Below are 14791 nucleotides of genomic sequence, written 5' to 3'. Positions count from 1 at the left end.
GTAAAGATGATTATTTTCTATTTTTTGGCTCCAGGTTATTTTTTTAAAGCATGTGTAATCCAGTGGCTCCTCCTGTTGGTAAATTCAGGCGTTGACGTGTTTATAAATCTAGTTCCTGTTAATTATAATATTATTGATACTTTAATTTAACTACTTTTTACATCTGTACAGCATCGAGCATCATTATATGTGTCTTGTGCCTATATGTGGATCATAAAATCAGTCATTAACACCTATTTATTTCATGTTTTAGGTCCAGAACCAAACTCCATTCAATATTCTGCTAATTTTAAATCTACTTAATGGTAGAAAAAATGCTTAATATCAAGATTATATAAGTCTTTTTTTAACATATATATGTCACACAGGTAAAAATGGATATATTTGGTATAAATCATGCAGTTTATTCATCATTTATTCTCCAGTTTTCACTAAATTACACCCACAGATGAGGACAATACCGACCTAAACATCATATTTAAAATAAATTGTGTTAAATATACACAGATTAAATTTATGCCGAGTTTATCAAACATTACAGACGATTATGAAGATTTAAAGCATGTTTATAGCAGGTTGAAAAGTTTAAAAATAAGTACAATCATGTTAAATTTAGCAGAATACGTGTAGATGTTTGGTAGGTAAAGATAAACACTTTACTTACCTGCAGAAAGCTTGCAGTAACAACAGAAGCAGAGGAGTCACAATATTAATATACCTATAATAACTATTCAGGTATAATAATAAAAACAATAACTAGTAACTAAACCATGGCTGACAGTAGCTAAACAACTACCTGTTCTACCATTATTTCACCTCTTATAATTCACACGACAATATGCCATTAAGACTAGTCGATTCTGAAGCTTTCATAGAGATAAAAACATTTTAAAACATTTACTTTAAACGTTAAAATGTTAACTAAACTGAACGTTAACTAGCCGTTTGGTTCTCAACGGTCGTGTCTAACGTTAGACGGTAACCCTACATGTACGGAACTCTCGCGAGATTCGCAAGAAAGTGTTACATACTACGTTTAAAGTAACCACAATTATGATATTTTATTAAAACTAACGCAGTGATTTTTGTGTTTAAATCAAATAAGTTTTTAATAAAGCGTTATGACATTATAAAACAAATAGTTAAAAATATTTTTAAGCATATCGCGAGAGTTTGGTAAATCTGGGGATACCATTTGATGACAGGTTGTTTATCAACCGGGTCACTGTGGATGGCGGTTACGGTTACAGCGCCACCGTCCGTACAGGCCGATATATAATCACTTATTGTCATTTATAATAATTTATTATCATTTATAATCATTTATAATCATCATTTATTATCATTAATGATCATTTATAATCATTTATTAAGATTTATAATCATTTATTATGATGTATTATCATTCAATAATCATTTAATCATTTATAATCATTTAAAAATAATGTATGTATTTATTTTAACGCCGTTTTATTGAGCCTAATAGTTAATTATTTATTAAAACAAACAAACAAAAAACTAAAATAATATAATTTGCTGTTTTATTCACAATTTAAATCAGTTAAAAACATCCTAACGGCAGGCGGCGGTAAAGGCGGGAATTCAACAGGAAGTGTCTCAAAACGGAAGTGAATTGTTAGAAGAGGAAGCCGTTTCCAGTGTAACACACTCAGAGCATCAGCATGAAGTAAGTAAACATTTACACTCTGAATTAAAACATGTGATTCATCTATAATGTTGGATGTTTAGTCTTAGTATTTATTATTATTGTCTGATATGAATGACGTCGCTACGTACTGCTAACAGCGGTTAATACGTAAAGTTAATTAAATACAGGTTTTATAATGAGGATCAGGCCGCCTAAACTAACATACATAAAATGAGACTGAACATGAATGGAGCCTGGTGTTACTCTCCATACAGAAAATACACATTATATCCCCATGTAAAAATATTAATACATTTATATTATTATGAGTGATGTAGTATGTAGTATTACAGTAAAAGTACTGCAGTATTATGAGTGATGTATTATGTAGTATTGCAGTAAAAGTACTGCAGTATTATGAGTGATGTAGTATGCAGTATTACAGTAAAAGTACTGCAGTATTATAGTGATGTAGTATGCAGTATTACAGTAAAAGTACTGCAGTATTATAGTGATGTAGTATGCAGTATTACAGTAAAAGTACTGCAGTATTATAGTGATGTAGTATGCAGTATTACAGTAAAAGTACTGCAGTATTATAGTGATGTAGTATGCAGTATTACAGTAAAAGTACTGCAGTATTATAGTGATGTAGTATGCAGTATTACAGTAAAAGTACTGCAGTATTATAGTGATGTAGTATGCAGTATTACAGTAAAAGTACTGCAGTATTATAGTGATGTAGTATGTAGTATTACAGTAAAAGTACTGCAGTGTTATGGTGATGTAGTATGCAGTATTACAGTAAAAGTACTGCAGTATTATAGTGATGTAGTATGCAGTATTACAGTAAAAGTACTGCAGTATTATAGTGATGTAGTATGTAGTATTACAGTAAAAGTACTGCAGTGTTATGGTGATGTAGTATGCAGTATTACGGTAAAAGTAGTGATATATTATTATGTATGACATCATTAGATTATTAATAGTGAAGCATCAGTGTTAGAGCAGCATGTTACTGTTGTAGCTGCTGGAGGTGGAGCTAGTTTATACTACTTTATATACAGTTAGCTAGTTTATACTACTTTATATACAGTTAGCTAGTTTATACTACTTTATATACAGTTAGCTAGTTTATACTACTTTATATACAGTTAGCTAGTTTACACTACTTTATATACAGTTAGCTAGTTTATACTACTTTATATACAGTTAGCTAGTTTATACTACTTTATATACAGTTAGCTAGTTTATACTACTTTATATACAGTTAGCTAGTTTATACTACTTTATATACAGTTAGCTAGTTTATACTACTTTATGTACAGTTAGCTAGTTTATACTACTTTATATACAGTTAGCTAGTTTATACTACTTTATATACAGTTAGCTAGTTTATACTACTTTATGTACAGTTAGCTAGTTTATACTACTTTATATACAGTTAGCTAGTTTATACTACTTTATATACAGTTAGCTAGTTTATACTACTTTATATACAGTTAGCTAGTTTATACTACTTTATATACAGTTAGCTAGTTTATACTACTTTATATACAGTTAGCTAGTTTAGTCCAGTGGTTTAAACATTATTTTCTCTGTTTGTTTTCAGTCCGCTGACGAAGGTGAAGCTCATCAATGAGCTGAATGAGCGTGAAGCCGACCTCGGAGTGAAGGAAACTGTCTCCTGGCACTCTGAGTACAAAGACAGCGCCTGGGTGTTTATCGGTAAGATTAAACAGCATCTATAGTTTCATAATTTCTCACATATTTTAGTTTTATCTGGAGCTAAACGTTGGTCCTGTGTAACACTCTGCTGTGTTTCCTGCAGGAGGATTTCCTTATGAGCTGACTGAAGGTGATCTCATCTGCGTCTTCTCTCAGTACGTACCTGCACACTCTTTCTCTCGTCCTCTTCTTCTCCATCATCTAGCAGCTTTTTATTTACCTCTCTGTGCCTCCTCCTCTTCCTCTTCCTCTTCCTCCTCCTCCTCTTCCTCAGATACGGAGAGATCGTCAACATCAACTTGGTGCGAGACAAGAAGACGGGGAAGTCCAAAGGTTTCTGCTTCGTCTGCTATGAGGACCAGAGGAGCACCATCCTGGCTGTGGACAACTTAAACGGCATCAAGGTGACACAAACACAGCAGCCGTCCACACTGAGAAACATTTAAACTATTATAATAACTATAAAGATAATGCTTTGATGAACTCTGACTTCCTGTCTCTCAGCTGTGTCTGCAGCTCAGACATGAAGCCTAAACATTCACTAACTTTGTTGTTTTTCACATTATAATAAAGAACAAAGCTCCAGCATGTTTGTATAATAAAGAGAGACAAACCTCTGAATCTGCTAAGAGTGGAGCAAAGCTGCATTACAATAAAGTCATAATTAAGATGTTATTTGCAGGCTGTTGTTTGGTTTATAGGAAGGATTCTGATTGGTTGTCAGGCTGCTAACTAAAACCGAAAAGAAAATAAATACAAAACTAACTAAAACTAAACTGAACTACAGATAAACTCAGCTTTTTCTGTTCAGTTAGACTTCTTGTAATAACATGTTAGCACCAGCAGGGGGCAGCAGAGCGGCTGCTGCATAACACACAAGAAGAAAATACTTAAAGTGCAATTTATGATTTTCTAGAAAGAAGAAGACGAAGAAGTTCCAGGTAGAAAACATCACAGCCTAATATGGGAATAATTAGACTCCGACCTGCAGTGGAAGTAGAAATGTAGAAGTGTGGTGATGAAGAGTGATGATGGTGATGGGAACATTTGTGGGATAAAAGCTAAAAGGGAAAAATCCTCACAGTCAGAAACAAATGAAACCTCAGTGTCAGCATTATTTCTTCCTCATACCTGAAACACTCAAACTACTTCATCACTTGTTAAACTCACTAAAAATAAACACAAAAACAGAAACTAATGAACATTTCAAAACTATAACAACCCTGGTGTGAACTCCTCCATCCACTGGAGTTAGAAACAGTTTTAAACTATATATTTATATTAATATATTTCTAGTTCGTGGTGTGAACGGCCTTTAGATAAAAACAGGAGAATAGTACAGTGTGAAATATTAACTCTAAAAATATCATTTAATAAAAAGCAGCAAACAGAAAATCAAACATTAAGACTTTAACTTGATTAGCAGTTAGTATATTATTGATGAAAGTATAAAAATAATAAATAATGATGTTTGTTTGATGTTTCAGATTAAAGGTCGGACAATCCGTGTCGATCACGTTAAAGACTATCGTCCTCCTAAAGACTCAGAGGACATCGATGACATCACCAAGAGTCTGAGGGAACAAGGCTGCGCTCCCAAAGTGGCCGAGTCCTCCTCCTCTTCCTCTGAGGAAGAGGAGCAGTACGCCGTCCCTGTGAAGAAGCCCAAAAAAGGTGTGAGGTCACTTCCTGTCACGTTCATCCTTCTCTCCTGCATGTTGGACAGATTTTAATTCTGCTGTTTGTCTCATAGATAAGAAAGAAAAGAAGAAGAAGAAGAAAGAGAAGAAGGAGAAGAAGAAGGCAGACAAGGAGAAAGAGAGAGGAGGTCGGGCGATGCACTCCTCCTCCTCTTCCTCACCTCCTCCTCCTCTTCGTCATCCTCCTCTTCCTCCTGCTGCTGCTGCTGTCAGAGTCAAAGAGGAGAAAGAAGACGCAGCTTACGACAAGTACAACCAGAGGGGGGCGCCGAACGGAGCGAGAGGGAGAGAGAACGAGAGAAGAGGAGAGGAAGATGAGAGGAGGGACAGAGGGAGGGAGAACGAGAGATTCAAAGAGGAAGATGAGAGGAGGGACAGAGGGAGAGAGAACGAGAGATTCAAAGAGGAGGATGAGAGGAGGGACAGAGGGAGGGAGAACGAGAGATTCAAAGAGGAGGATGAGAGAAGGAGGGATGAAGAGAGGAGAGACAGAGGGAGGGAGAACGAGAGGAGGAGAGAGACGGACAGAGACTACGACAGAAAAAGAGAGTTCGACAGAGACGGAGACAGAAGAAGAGAGACGGACAGGGACAGAAGAAAAGAGACGGATTGGGACAGAGACAGAGAGAACGATAGAAGGAGAGAGACGGAGAGAGAGAGAGATGGAGATAGTAGAAGGAGAAGAGAGTTTGACCGAGAGAGAGAGAGCAGCAGAAGAAAAGAGACGGATAGAGACAGAGAGAGCGATAGAAGAAGAGAGATGGATAGAGAGAGAGACAGTGACAGGAGAAGAGACAGATAGAGAGAATGATAGAAGAAGAGAGAGAGACAGAGAGTGAGAGTGATAGAAGAAGAGAGAGAGTGATAGAAGAAGAAAGTGAGAGTGATAGAAGAAGAGAGATGGATAGAGAGAGAGACAGTGACAGGAGAAGAGACAGATAGAGAGAATGATAGAAGGAGAGAGAGACAGTGAGAGTGATAGAAGAAGAGAGAGAGAGAGACAGAAAGAGCGATAGAAGGAGAGAGACGGATAGAGAGAATGATAGAAGGAGAGAGAGTGATAGAAGAAGAGAGAGACAGAGAGAATGATAGAAGAGAGAGAGAGACAGACAGAGAGAATGATAGGAGAGACGGATAGAGAGAATGATAGAAGGAGAGAGAGAATGATAGAAGAGAGAGAGAGAGAGACAGACAGAGAGATTGATAGGAGAGACAGGAACAGATATCAGCTGTAATAAGAGAGATCAACTACTCATCTCTCTGATTATTAATTCATGTCTTAATGAATGAATAATTGATCCTGATTTAATAATCGATGTGAGTTTTATTCATTAGAGCACAAATTATTAAATCTATAGAGCTCTGACTGCTTGTTCTTTCTCTCTGTAGAAGTTTGTTAAATTTATTTTGTTGTTTTGTTTCGTTGTTGTTTTTTTTTCTCTGTACAGTAAAGTTTGTGTTTGGAAACAATTTTGTAATAAAAGGAAAACAAAAAAAAACTCTTTTTTATATAAATGTGTTTAATGTGATATCTGTGTTTCATTCCACTCATAAATATATAATAAATATAAATATTACATACAGAGGAATGAAGTTGTGTTACTTGGGATCCTTGTTAGTTAAAGTCTGTAAAGTAAGAATAAATATGTGTTCTGAGTTTGACATACCACAGAAAAGTGTGTTGTTAACCACCCTGCTGAATATGAATGATTTAAAAAAAAATCACCACATATATGAAATTAGTCTTCAAAGTTGTGTAAAAATCAGCCTCTTTCTCTGCTCCCAAACGCTGAAGCCCCGCCCCCTACCAAGTATCACCTGTCAATCAAAGTTACCACCTCTACTAGAAACATGGACGCTACGTCTGAGAGCTTTCTGCTGCTAGCTCGACGGCTAACTCAGCTGCTAGCTCGACGGCTAACTCAGCTAACTGGCTAACTGTAGACTGTAGTAGTAGTAGTGTGTGCTGAATGTATTTCTACCTCTACTGCAGCAGGGGCGGGTTTATACTAATCACTAAATCCTGAACACAGAAATGTTGAAACACAGTTTGTGAAGCCTAGCTCCACAATTCAAATCTAAATGGTTGAAATGCTTTTTACACCTTTTTTAGAAATACATTTATGACCTATTTAATGTGTTTAGAAGAGAATGTCACTAATAATAATAATTAAAACTGCAAGCAGTGATGAACAGGCCCTCGCGCCCCCACGCATGTCGGGCTGCTAATAATCATCAATCAATCAATCAATCAATCTTTATTTGTATAGCGCCAAATCACAACAAAGTTATCTCAAGGCTCTTTACACATAGAGCAGGTTCTAAACCGAACTCTACAGGTTTTAACTTTAAAGAGACCCAACATTCCCACATGAGCAACAGTGGCGAGAAAAAACTCCCTTTTAACAGGAAGAACCCTCAGAACCAGACTCAGAAGTGGGCGGACATCTGCCTCGACCGGTTGGGGTTGAGAGGAGAGAAAGGAAGGACAGAGGCACAATGAAAATCAACAATGGAGCCAGATGGTCCGGGACTGGAATCCGTCATCCGGACGTCTACAGGCCCAGATTACCTGTAAGACCAGAAAGCAGAACCAGAAACCAGAAACCAGAAAGACAACTCCGGGGAAGAAGTTTAGGTTATTGAATGCATTAATAGAACATAAGTGTTAATGGATATAGATGGATAGATAGAGAGAGAGAGAGGGAGGAGGAGAGAGAGGCCCAGTGCATCATGGGGGTGGGGGTCCCCCGGCAATCTAAGCCTATGGCAGCATAAGTTAAGAGCTCAAAGAGCCCTAACTATAAACTTTATCAAAAAGGAAAGTTTTAAGCCTACTCTTAAATGTAGGGAGGGTGTCTGCCCCCCGGACCAAATCTGGAAGATGGTTCCACAGGAGAGGAGCCTGATAGCTGAAGGCTCTACCTCCTGTTCTACTTTTAGAGATACTAGGAACCACAAGTAGACCTGCATGCTGGGAGCGCAGTGTTCTAGTAGGTACATAAGGTTCTATCAGTTCTTTAAGATATGATGGAGCCTGACCATTAAGAGCTTTGAAGGTGAGAAGGAGGATTTTGAATTCTATTCTGAATTTTACGGGAAGCCAATGCAGTGAAGCCAAGATGGGAGTAATGTGATCTCTCTTTCTAGTTTTTGTCAGAACACGAGCAGCTGCATTCTGGACCAGCTGGAGAGTCTTTAGAGACTTGTTAGGACAGCCTGATAATAATGAATTACAGTAGTCCAGCCTAGAAGTAACAAATGCATGGACTAGTTTTTCAGCATCATTTTGAGACAGGATATGTCTAATTTTTGCAATATTACGCAGATGAAAGAAGGCAGTCCTTGAAATTTGTTTTATGTGTGAATTAAAGGACAGATCCTGATCAAATATAACTCCTAGGTTCCTTACAGTGGTGCTGGAGGCCAGAGTAATGCCATCCAGAGTAATTATGTTGTTTGATGGTGAATTTCTGAGGTGTTTAGGGCCAAGCACAATAACTTCAGTTTTTTCTGAGTTTAATAACAGGAAGTTGCAGGTCATCCAGGCCTTTATGTCCTTAATGCATTTTTGTAGTTTAGATAATTGGTTAGTTTCATTTGGCTTTATTGATAGGTATAATTCAGTATCATCTGCATAACAATGAAAATTTATTGAGTGATTCCGGATAATGTTTCCTAAAGGAAGCATATATAAGGAGAATAGTATTGGTCCAAGCACTGAGCCTTGAGTAACACCATATCTAACTTTTGTTTGCATGGAGGATTTATCATGAACATTTACAAACTGAAATCTATCAGATAGATATGATTTAAACCATTTCAATGCGGTTTCTTTAATGCCAATTAAATGTTCAAGTCTCTGCAGCAGGATTTGATGATCAATAGTGTCAAAGGCAGCACTAAGGTCTAACAGGATGAGGACAGAGAGAAGTCCATTGTCTGATGAGGTTAAAAGGTCATTTGTAACTTTTACCAGTGCAGTCTCTGTGCTATGATGAGCTCTAAATCCAGACTGAAAATTCTCAAATAAACTGTTACTATGGAGAAAGTTACACAGCTGATTAGCAACTGCTTTCTCAAGGATCTTGGAGAGAAAGGGAAGGTTTGATATCGGCCTATAGTTGGCTAGAATCTCTGAATCAAGAGTAGGCTTTTTAAGAAGTGGTTTAATTACAGCTACCTTAAAGGACTGTGGTACATAACCTGTCAACAAAGACAGATTAATCATATCTAACAAGGAAGTGCTAACTGAGGGGAATACTTCCTTGAGCAGCCTAGTTGGAATCGGGTCTAAGAGACAAGTTGATGGTTTCGATGAAGTAATCATTGAAGTTAATTCTATAAGGTTGACTGGAGAGAAGCAGTCTAAGGTATCAGGTTTAACAGCGATGTCTAGGTATTCTGTGTTAGAAGATGAATCAGAGTTTATTGAGGGCAGGAGGTGATTGATTTTGTCCCTAATGGTTACAATTTTATCATTAAAGAAACTCATGAAGTCATCACTACTGAGAGTTAAAGGAATACATGGATCAGTAGTATTATGGCTCTTTGTCAGTTTAGCCAAAGTACTGAAAAGAAACCTTGGACTGTTTTTATTCTCCTCTATCAGTGATGAGTAGTAGGCGACTCTGGCGTTACGGAGGGCCTTCTTATATGCTTTAAGACTGTTTTGCCAGGCTAAGTGAGATTCTTCTAATTTAGTAGAACGCCATAGTCTTTCTAATTTTCGTGAAGTTTGCTTTAATTGTCTGGTTTGGGAATTGTACCATGGAGCTGTTCTCTGTTGTTTAATTAACTTCTTTTTTAGAGGGGCGATGGAGTTCAGAGTTTTTCTCAGTGAGTCTGCAGCACTATCCACAACACAGTCAATCTGGGGGGGACTAAAGTCAGAATAAGTCATCTCGGTTGTATTGAGACATGGTATGGAGTTCAGTACTGATGTTGACACTGATGTTTGACATACCAATAATCTTGACAGATACAATAGGGCTTCGCGCTGGTCAGCGCGAGGGCCCTAACAATAAAACTATTTATTTTGTCCTCAGTAAACATGAATTAATCTCCATTCAAATGAATTAGCTCAGTTAACTGGCAAAACAGACAGACAGGAATTAGCCAATCACAAAAGAGTAGCTCAGTTTCTGCCCAGCGACATGTTGCTAAGGCCCCACGGTTGCTATGGCGATTTGAGGATCTGCTTGGAAAACATTCTCAAAACTCTGAAGAATTTGGCTTCTGACAAGGTCCCGAACAATTACAAACTGTGAGAAAACCGTAACTCCTGTCCAAAAACCGAAAACACTGTGAGAGACACAGAAGCCGGCAGATTCTGACAGTGTTTATTTTATTCAGATATTCTTTAAAATGAGCGAGTAAACTCAGTGTGAACACAGAGTGAGATTATTTAGAAAAAAGAAGACGATTACATTAGGGTCAATGGGGAGTGAGACAGGTATTGATGCCGGTCTTGGCCCCCCGTTTAAATGTTGTGCAGACCCCGCCTGTCAACGTCACATTTTATGAATCACAACACCTATGTCTACATTTTGATCAAAAATTATTTGTCTCCTTTTTAAGGTTTGGCCGTGAGCTCAAGTTAAAAATAGAAATGAAGGTTATGTTTTACTGCTTCTCACACTCTAGCTAACTGCCGCTTCCACTCTAACTTTGACGAAAAAGTGATTTCCACTCCTCGTTTGACTGCTCATAGTTTGAAAAGTTTACATGTTATGTAAAATCTGTGACGAGCACAGAAGTCCAATAACAGAACACCGCTCGGGTTCAGATCAGGGGGTCCGTTCCTCCCAATCACCCCCGTCCAGGTCTCACTGTCGCTACCAACATGGGCGTTGAAGTCCCCCAGCAGAACGAGGGAATCCCCAGGGGGAGTGTTTTCCAGCACCCCCTCCAAGGAGTCCAAAAAGGCTGGATACTCTGAGCTGCTGTTCGGACCATAGGCACAAACAACAGTCAGGATCCGTCCCCCCACCCGAAGGCGGAGGGAGGCCACCCTCTCGTCTACCGGGGTAAACTCCAACATACAGGCACCAAGCCGGGGGGCAATAAGTAATGCCACCCCTGCCCGGTGCCTCTCACCAGTGGCAACTCCAGAGTGGAAGAGAGTCCAACCCCTCTCGAGGAGACTGGTTCCAGAGCCCTTGCTGTGCGTCGAGGTGAGGCCGACTATATCTAGCCGGAACTTCTCAACCTCACTCACCAGCTCAGGCTCCTTCCCCACCAGAGAGGTGACGTTCCACGTCCCTAGAGCTAGCTTCTGCAGCCGAGGATCGGACCGCCAAGGTCCCCGCCTTCGGCTGCCACCCAGCTCACTACGCTCCCGACCCCTTTGGCCCCTCTCACTGGTGGTGGGTCTGTGGGAGCGGGGTCCCATGTCCCTTATTCGGGCTGTGCCCAGCCGGGGCCCATGGGCAAAGGCCCGGCCACCAGGCGCTCGCCTCCGAGCCCCACCCCCAGGCCTGGCTCCAGGGGGGGGCCCAGTGACCCGCGTCCGGGAAAGGGACACGAAAAACCAATTATCTTGCTCGTCATTGGGGTTTTCTGAGCTATCTTTTTTCTGGCCCCTCCCCCCGGACCTGTTTGCCATGGGAGACCCTACCAACTGAGCTCATGGGGTCATTGGGACACGCAAACCCCTGCACCAAGGTAAGGTAGTAGCCCTCGGAGGGGCCCTACAAAGCATATGATGAGAATATTATCACTTGAAATATCAATACAGTTTGCACATTTCATAAAGAACCTGTTAACCCTCACACACTGTTCAGGGTTCAAATTTGCCCCATTTTTCCATTTAAGAGCTCTAAAAACAGCATATACACGTCTTTTTAGCTGGACTTTTCCTAATGCCACCCACAGTATGAACTACAATCAATCATTTTTTACATTTTTCTTCAGCTGATACACATTTATATATGCAAATGTACAAACTGGACCTGACAAACATTTATTAATGACTGACTTTGCTCTTATCATCTCTTTACTCTACAAACTTTCACAGCCAATGGGTTTGAAAGATTCTAACTTGTTGTTTGCTTTTAGTGTTGAAGGATCTTTGGTGTTATTTTTGCATTCGTTATCAAAGACAGCTGTTTAAGTCTCATACAGCTATCAGCCACAGACCAAGTGGACTCAGATGCAGAGACGGGACACGGGGATGAAGAGTTCTCAAGCTGTTTAATTCAGTCCAAGAGTCAGAAACCAGGAAGTCCAAAATCACTAGGGCAGAAATTCAGAATCTAAAAAGCAAAAACTGGTCAATAAGTAATGAAATACTCTCCTCAATATGTCCATGGATTCAGTCCAACACGTAATGTAACACACACGGAACAAACCATATACGGTCCCTTTTGGTCATTTCCTGACCAGCACGTCCATCTCAGAGTACACGTGACTAGATGTTTACGACCGTGAGCCTCTCCTGCTTCTGACAACACCACACACCAGCCAATCAGTGCTTAGGATGAGGCAGTACATGCCTCCAAAGCCAATGAGGACATGTGACCAACGCCAATGATGACATGGCTTTTAGTGTTGAAGGATCTGTGGTGTTATTTTTGCATCCGTTATCAAAGACAGCTGTTTAATTCTCATACAGCTATCAGCCACAGACCAAGTGGACTCAGATGCAGAGACGGGACACGGGGATGAATAGTTCTCAAGCCGTTTAATTCAGTCCAAGAGTCAGAAACCAGGAAGTCCAAAATCACTAGGGCAGAAATTCAGAATCTAAAAAGCAAAAACTGGTCAATAACACTAAGACTACGTTTAGACATGCCCAGCTATTTTCATAAATGGACATTTCATCCTCTCTGTTTACAAAAAAAACTGCGTGGACACCAGTTAGGGTTAGGGTTACACACCGTTTACACTAATCTGTGTATATATGTCGTCAAGAGCAGCTCAAGCCCACGTTAGCTAATCAGAATCCAGCATATCAACAACAGCATCACTTCATTCCTCCACATAGCATACATGTGACTGCTACTCTGCATCCATGATCACCAGAGATCATACACATAGACTGTAGATCAGGGGGGTCAAACATGCGGCCCGTGGGCCAGAACTGGCCCGCTGAGGGGAGCAATCCGGCCCACTTTCCTTCCCGTGGTCTTTTCCTTCCTTACATCTGTCCTTCCTACCTTCCTTTTTTCCTTTCTTCGTTCCTTCTTCCCTCCCTCCTTCCTTTTCATCCTTCCTTTTTCCCCCTTTCTTCGTTCCTTCCTTCCATCTGTCCTACCTACCTTTTTCCCTCCTTCCTTTTGCCTGTCCTTCCCTCCTTTCCTTCATTTCTTCCTTCTTTCTTCCTTCCTTCCTTCCTTCCTTTCTTCATTCCTTCCTTCCATCTGTCCTTCCTACCTTCATTCTTTCCTTCCTTCCATCTGTCTGTCCGTCCTTCACTGTCTGTCTTTCCTACCTTTCTTCCTTCCTTCCCTTCTTATTTCCTTCCTTTCTTCCTTCCCTTCTTTCTTCCTTCTTTCCTTCCATCTTTTTAATGGTCCGGCCCACATCAGATCAAATTGGTCTGCATGTGGAAAATGAAAACCTCTGGTTTAGATGATAAACTATGTCTCATTTAACCCAGGAGCAGTTTCCGTCTCCCCAAATCTCAGTTTTTCTCTGTTTACATGCAAACAGAGTTTTCCAAAGTCTCCACTCTGGCAATTCTCCGTTTGCGTCTAAGGGGCCATCATCCACACGGAGACGCTTTTTGGTTTAAACGCAGATGTTTTGCATCATTTTGGCCGATCGTCCAAACGAATACTGTAAATCCCTGAAAACCAAGCTTTCTGAAACCTGGTCCCAGGGTGGAAACCAAGCTTTTTGAAACCTGGTCCCAGGGTGGAAACGAAGCTTTCTGAAACCTGGTCCCAGGGTGGAAACATTCTCAAACGCAGCCCTTGAGTGTTCGTTTGGATGGTGAAGACACATACCTGCGTTTCGATTATGTCATCGCCACACCCCTCGAGCTTAGCCTTCCACCTCTTATATCCCTCTTATAGCCTCTTCCTCTCCATTTTTGGTGAATTTCTGAGACTGAAACAGCGCCGCCTATAGGCTGGAATATGAAGTAACGTGTTGAGTCGTGTTGAGATGGATCCGTTTGTACGCAAATATTCTTGAAACAATGCCAGGGAAAACGGAGGGGGAAAAGATCGTTTTGGTACGTGTGGACTTGGCCTAAACAGAGGGTGCAAACGATGGTTAATGTCTCCGTTTTTAAAAATAACCGGGTACGTATAAACGGGGGCTTCGAATCTAAACTGAGATAACGCTGGAACTGTGACAGGAAACTGACAAGACGATCTGGCACAGAAGTGAAAGAGCACACCACATATATACACACTGGATAACGACGCACAGGTGAAACACATTAGGGGAAGGGAGGCAAACAGGAGGGGAGGAAGTTAGACAAGACATACCAAAATAAAACAGGAAGTAGACAAGACAAAAAACTCAACCGAAATACATCAGAAAACTGGCGGGCCCTGACAACAGCAGTTCAGTGACCTGTTTTATGGGAAAAAGACGGGAACTGAACGAGTGGTGTCATTCATATACAGTAAATGTTAAAATTTAGATGACGCATCAAACACGTTGTATTCAAATACTCATCAAAACATAAAAAAATCATATACATTGAACATAAATGAAACAATGAACATAAAGCCTTTTAGTGAATTTGTTTGTTTAATTT

General features: G+C 39.9%; 1 protein-coding gene across 1 annotated transcript; it reads left to right on the top strand.

The window, feature by feature from the left end:
* Positions 1-3258: 3258 nt before the first annotated feature.
* Positions 3259-5906, top strand: rbmx2 (RNA binding motif protein X-linked 2; the record flags this gene model as incomplete). The annotated part of the gene is made up of 5 exons (XM_053331231.1): positions 3259-3376; positions 3480-3531; positions 3651-3780; positions 4864-5050; positions 5130-5906. Coding segments are annotated over 5 exons (1236 nt in total), but the record flags the coding sequence as incomplete, so codon positions are not given.
* Positions 5907-14791: the final 8885 nt, after the last annotated feature.

The sequence above is a fragment of the Scomber japonicus genome, chromosome 13, assembly GCF_027409825.1.
Source record: "Scomber japonicus isolate fScoJap1 chromosome 13, fScoJap1.pri, whole genome shotgun sequence".
In the NCBI taxonomy this organism is placed as follows: domain Eukaryota; kingdom Metazoa; phylum Chordata; class Actinopteri; order Scombriformes; family Scombridae; genus Scomber; species Scomber japonicus.
The sequence above is the reverse complement of the archived record's forward strand: the minus strand, read 5'-3'. Positions and strand labels throughout refer to the sequence as shown.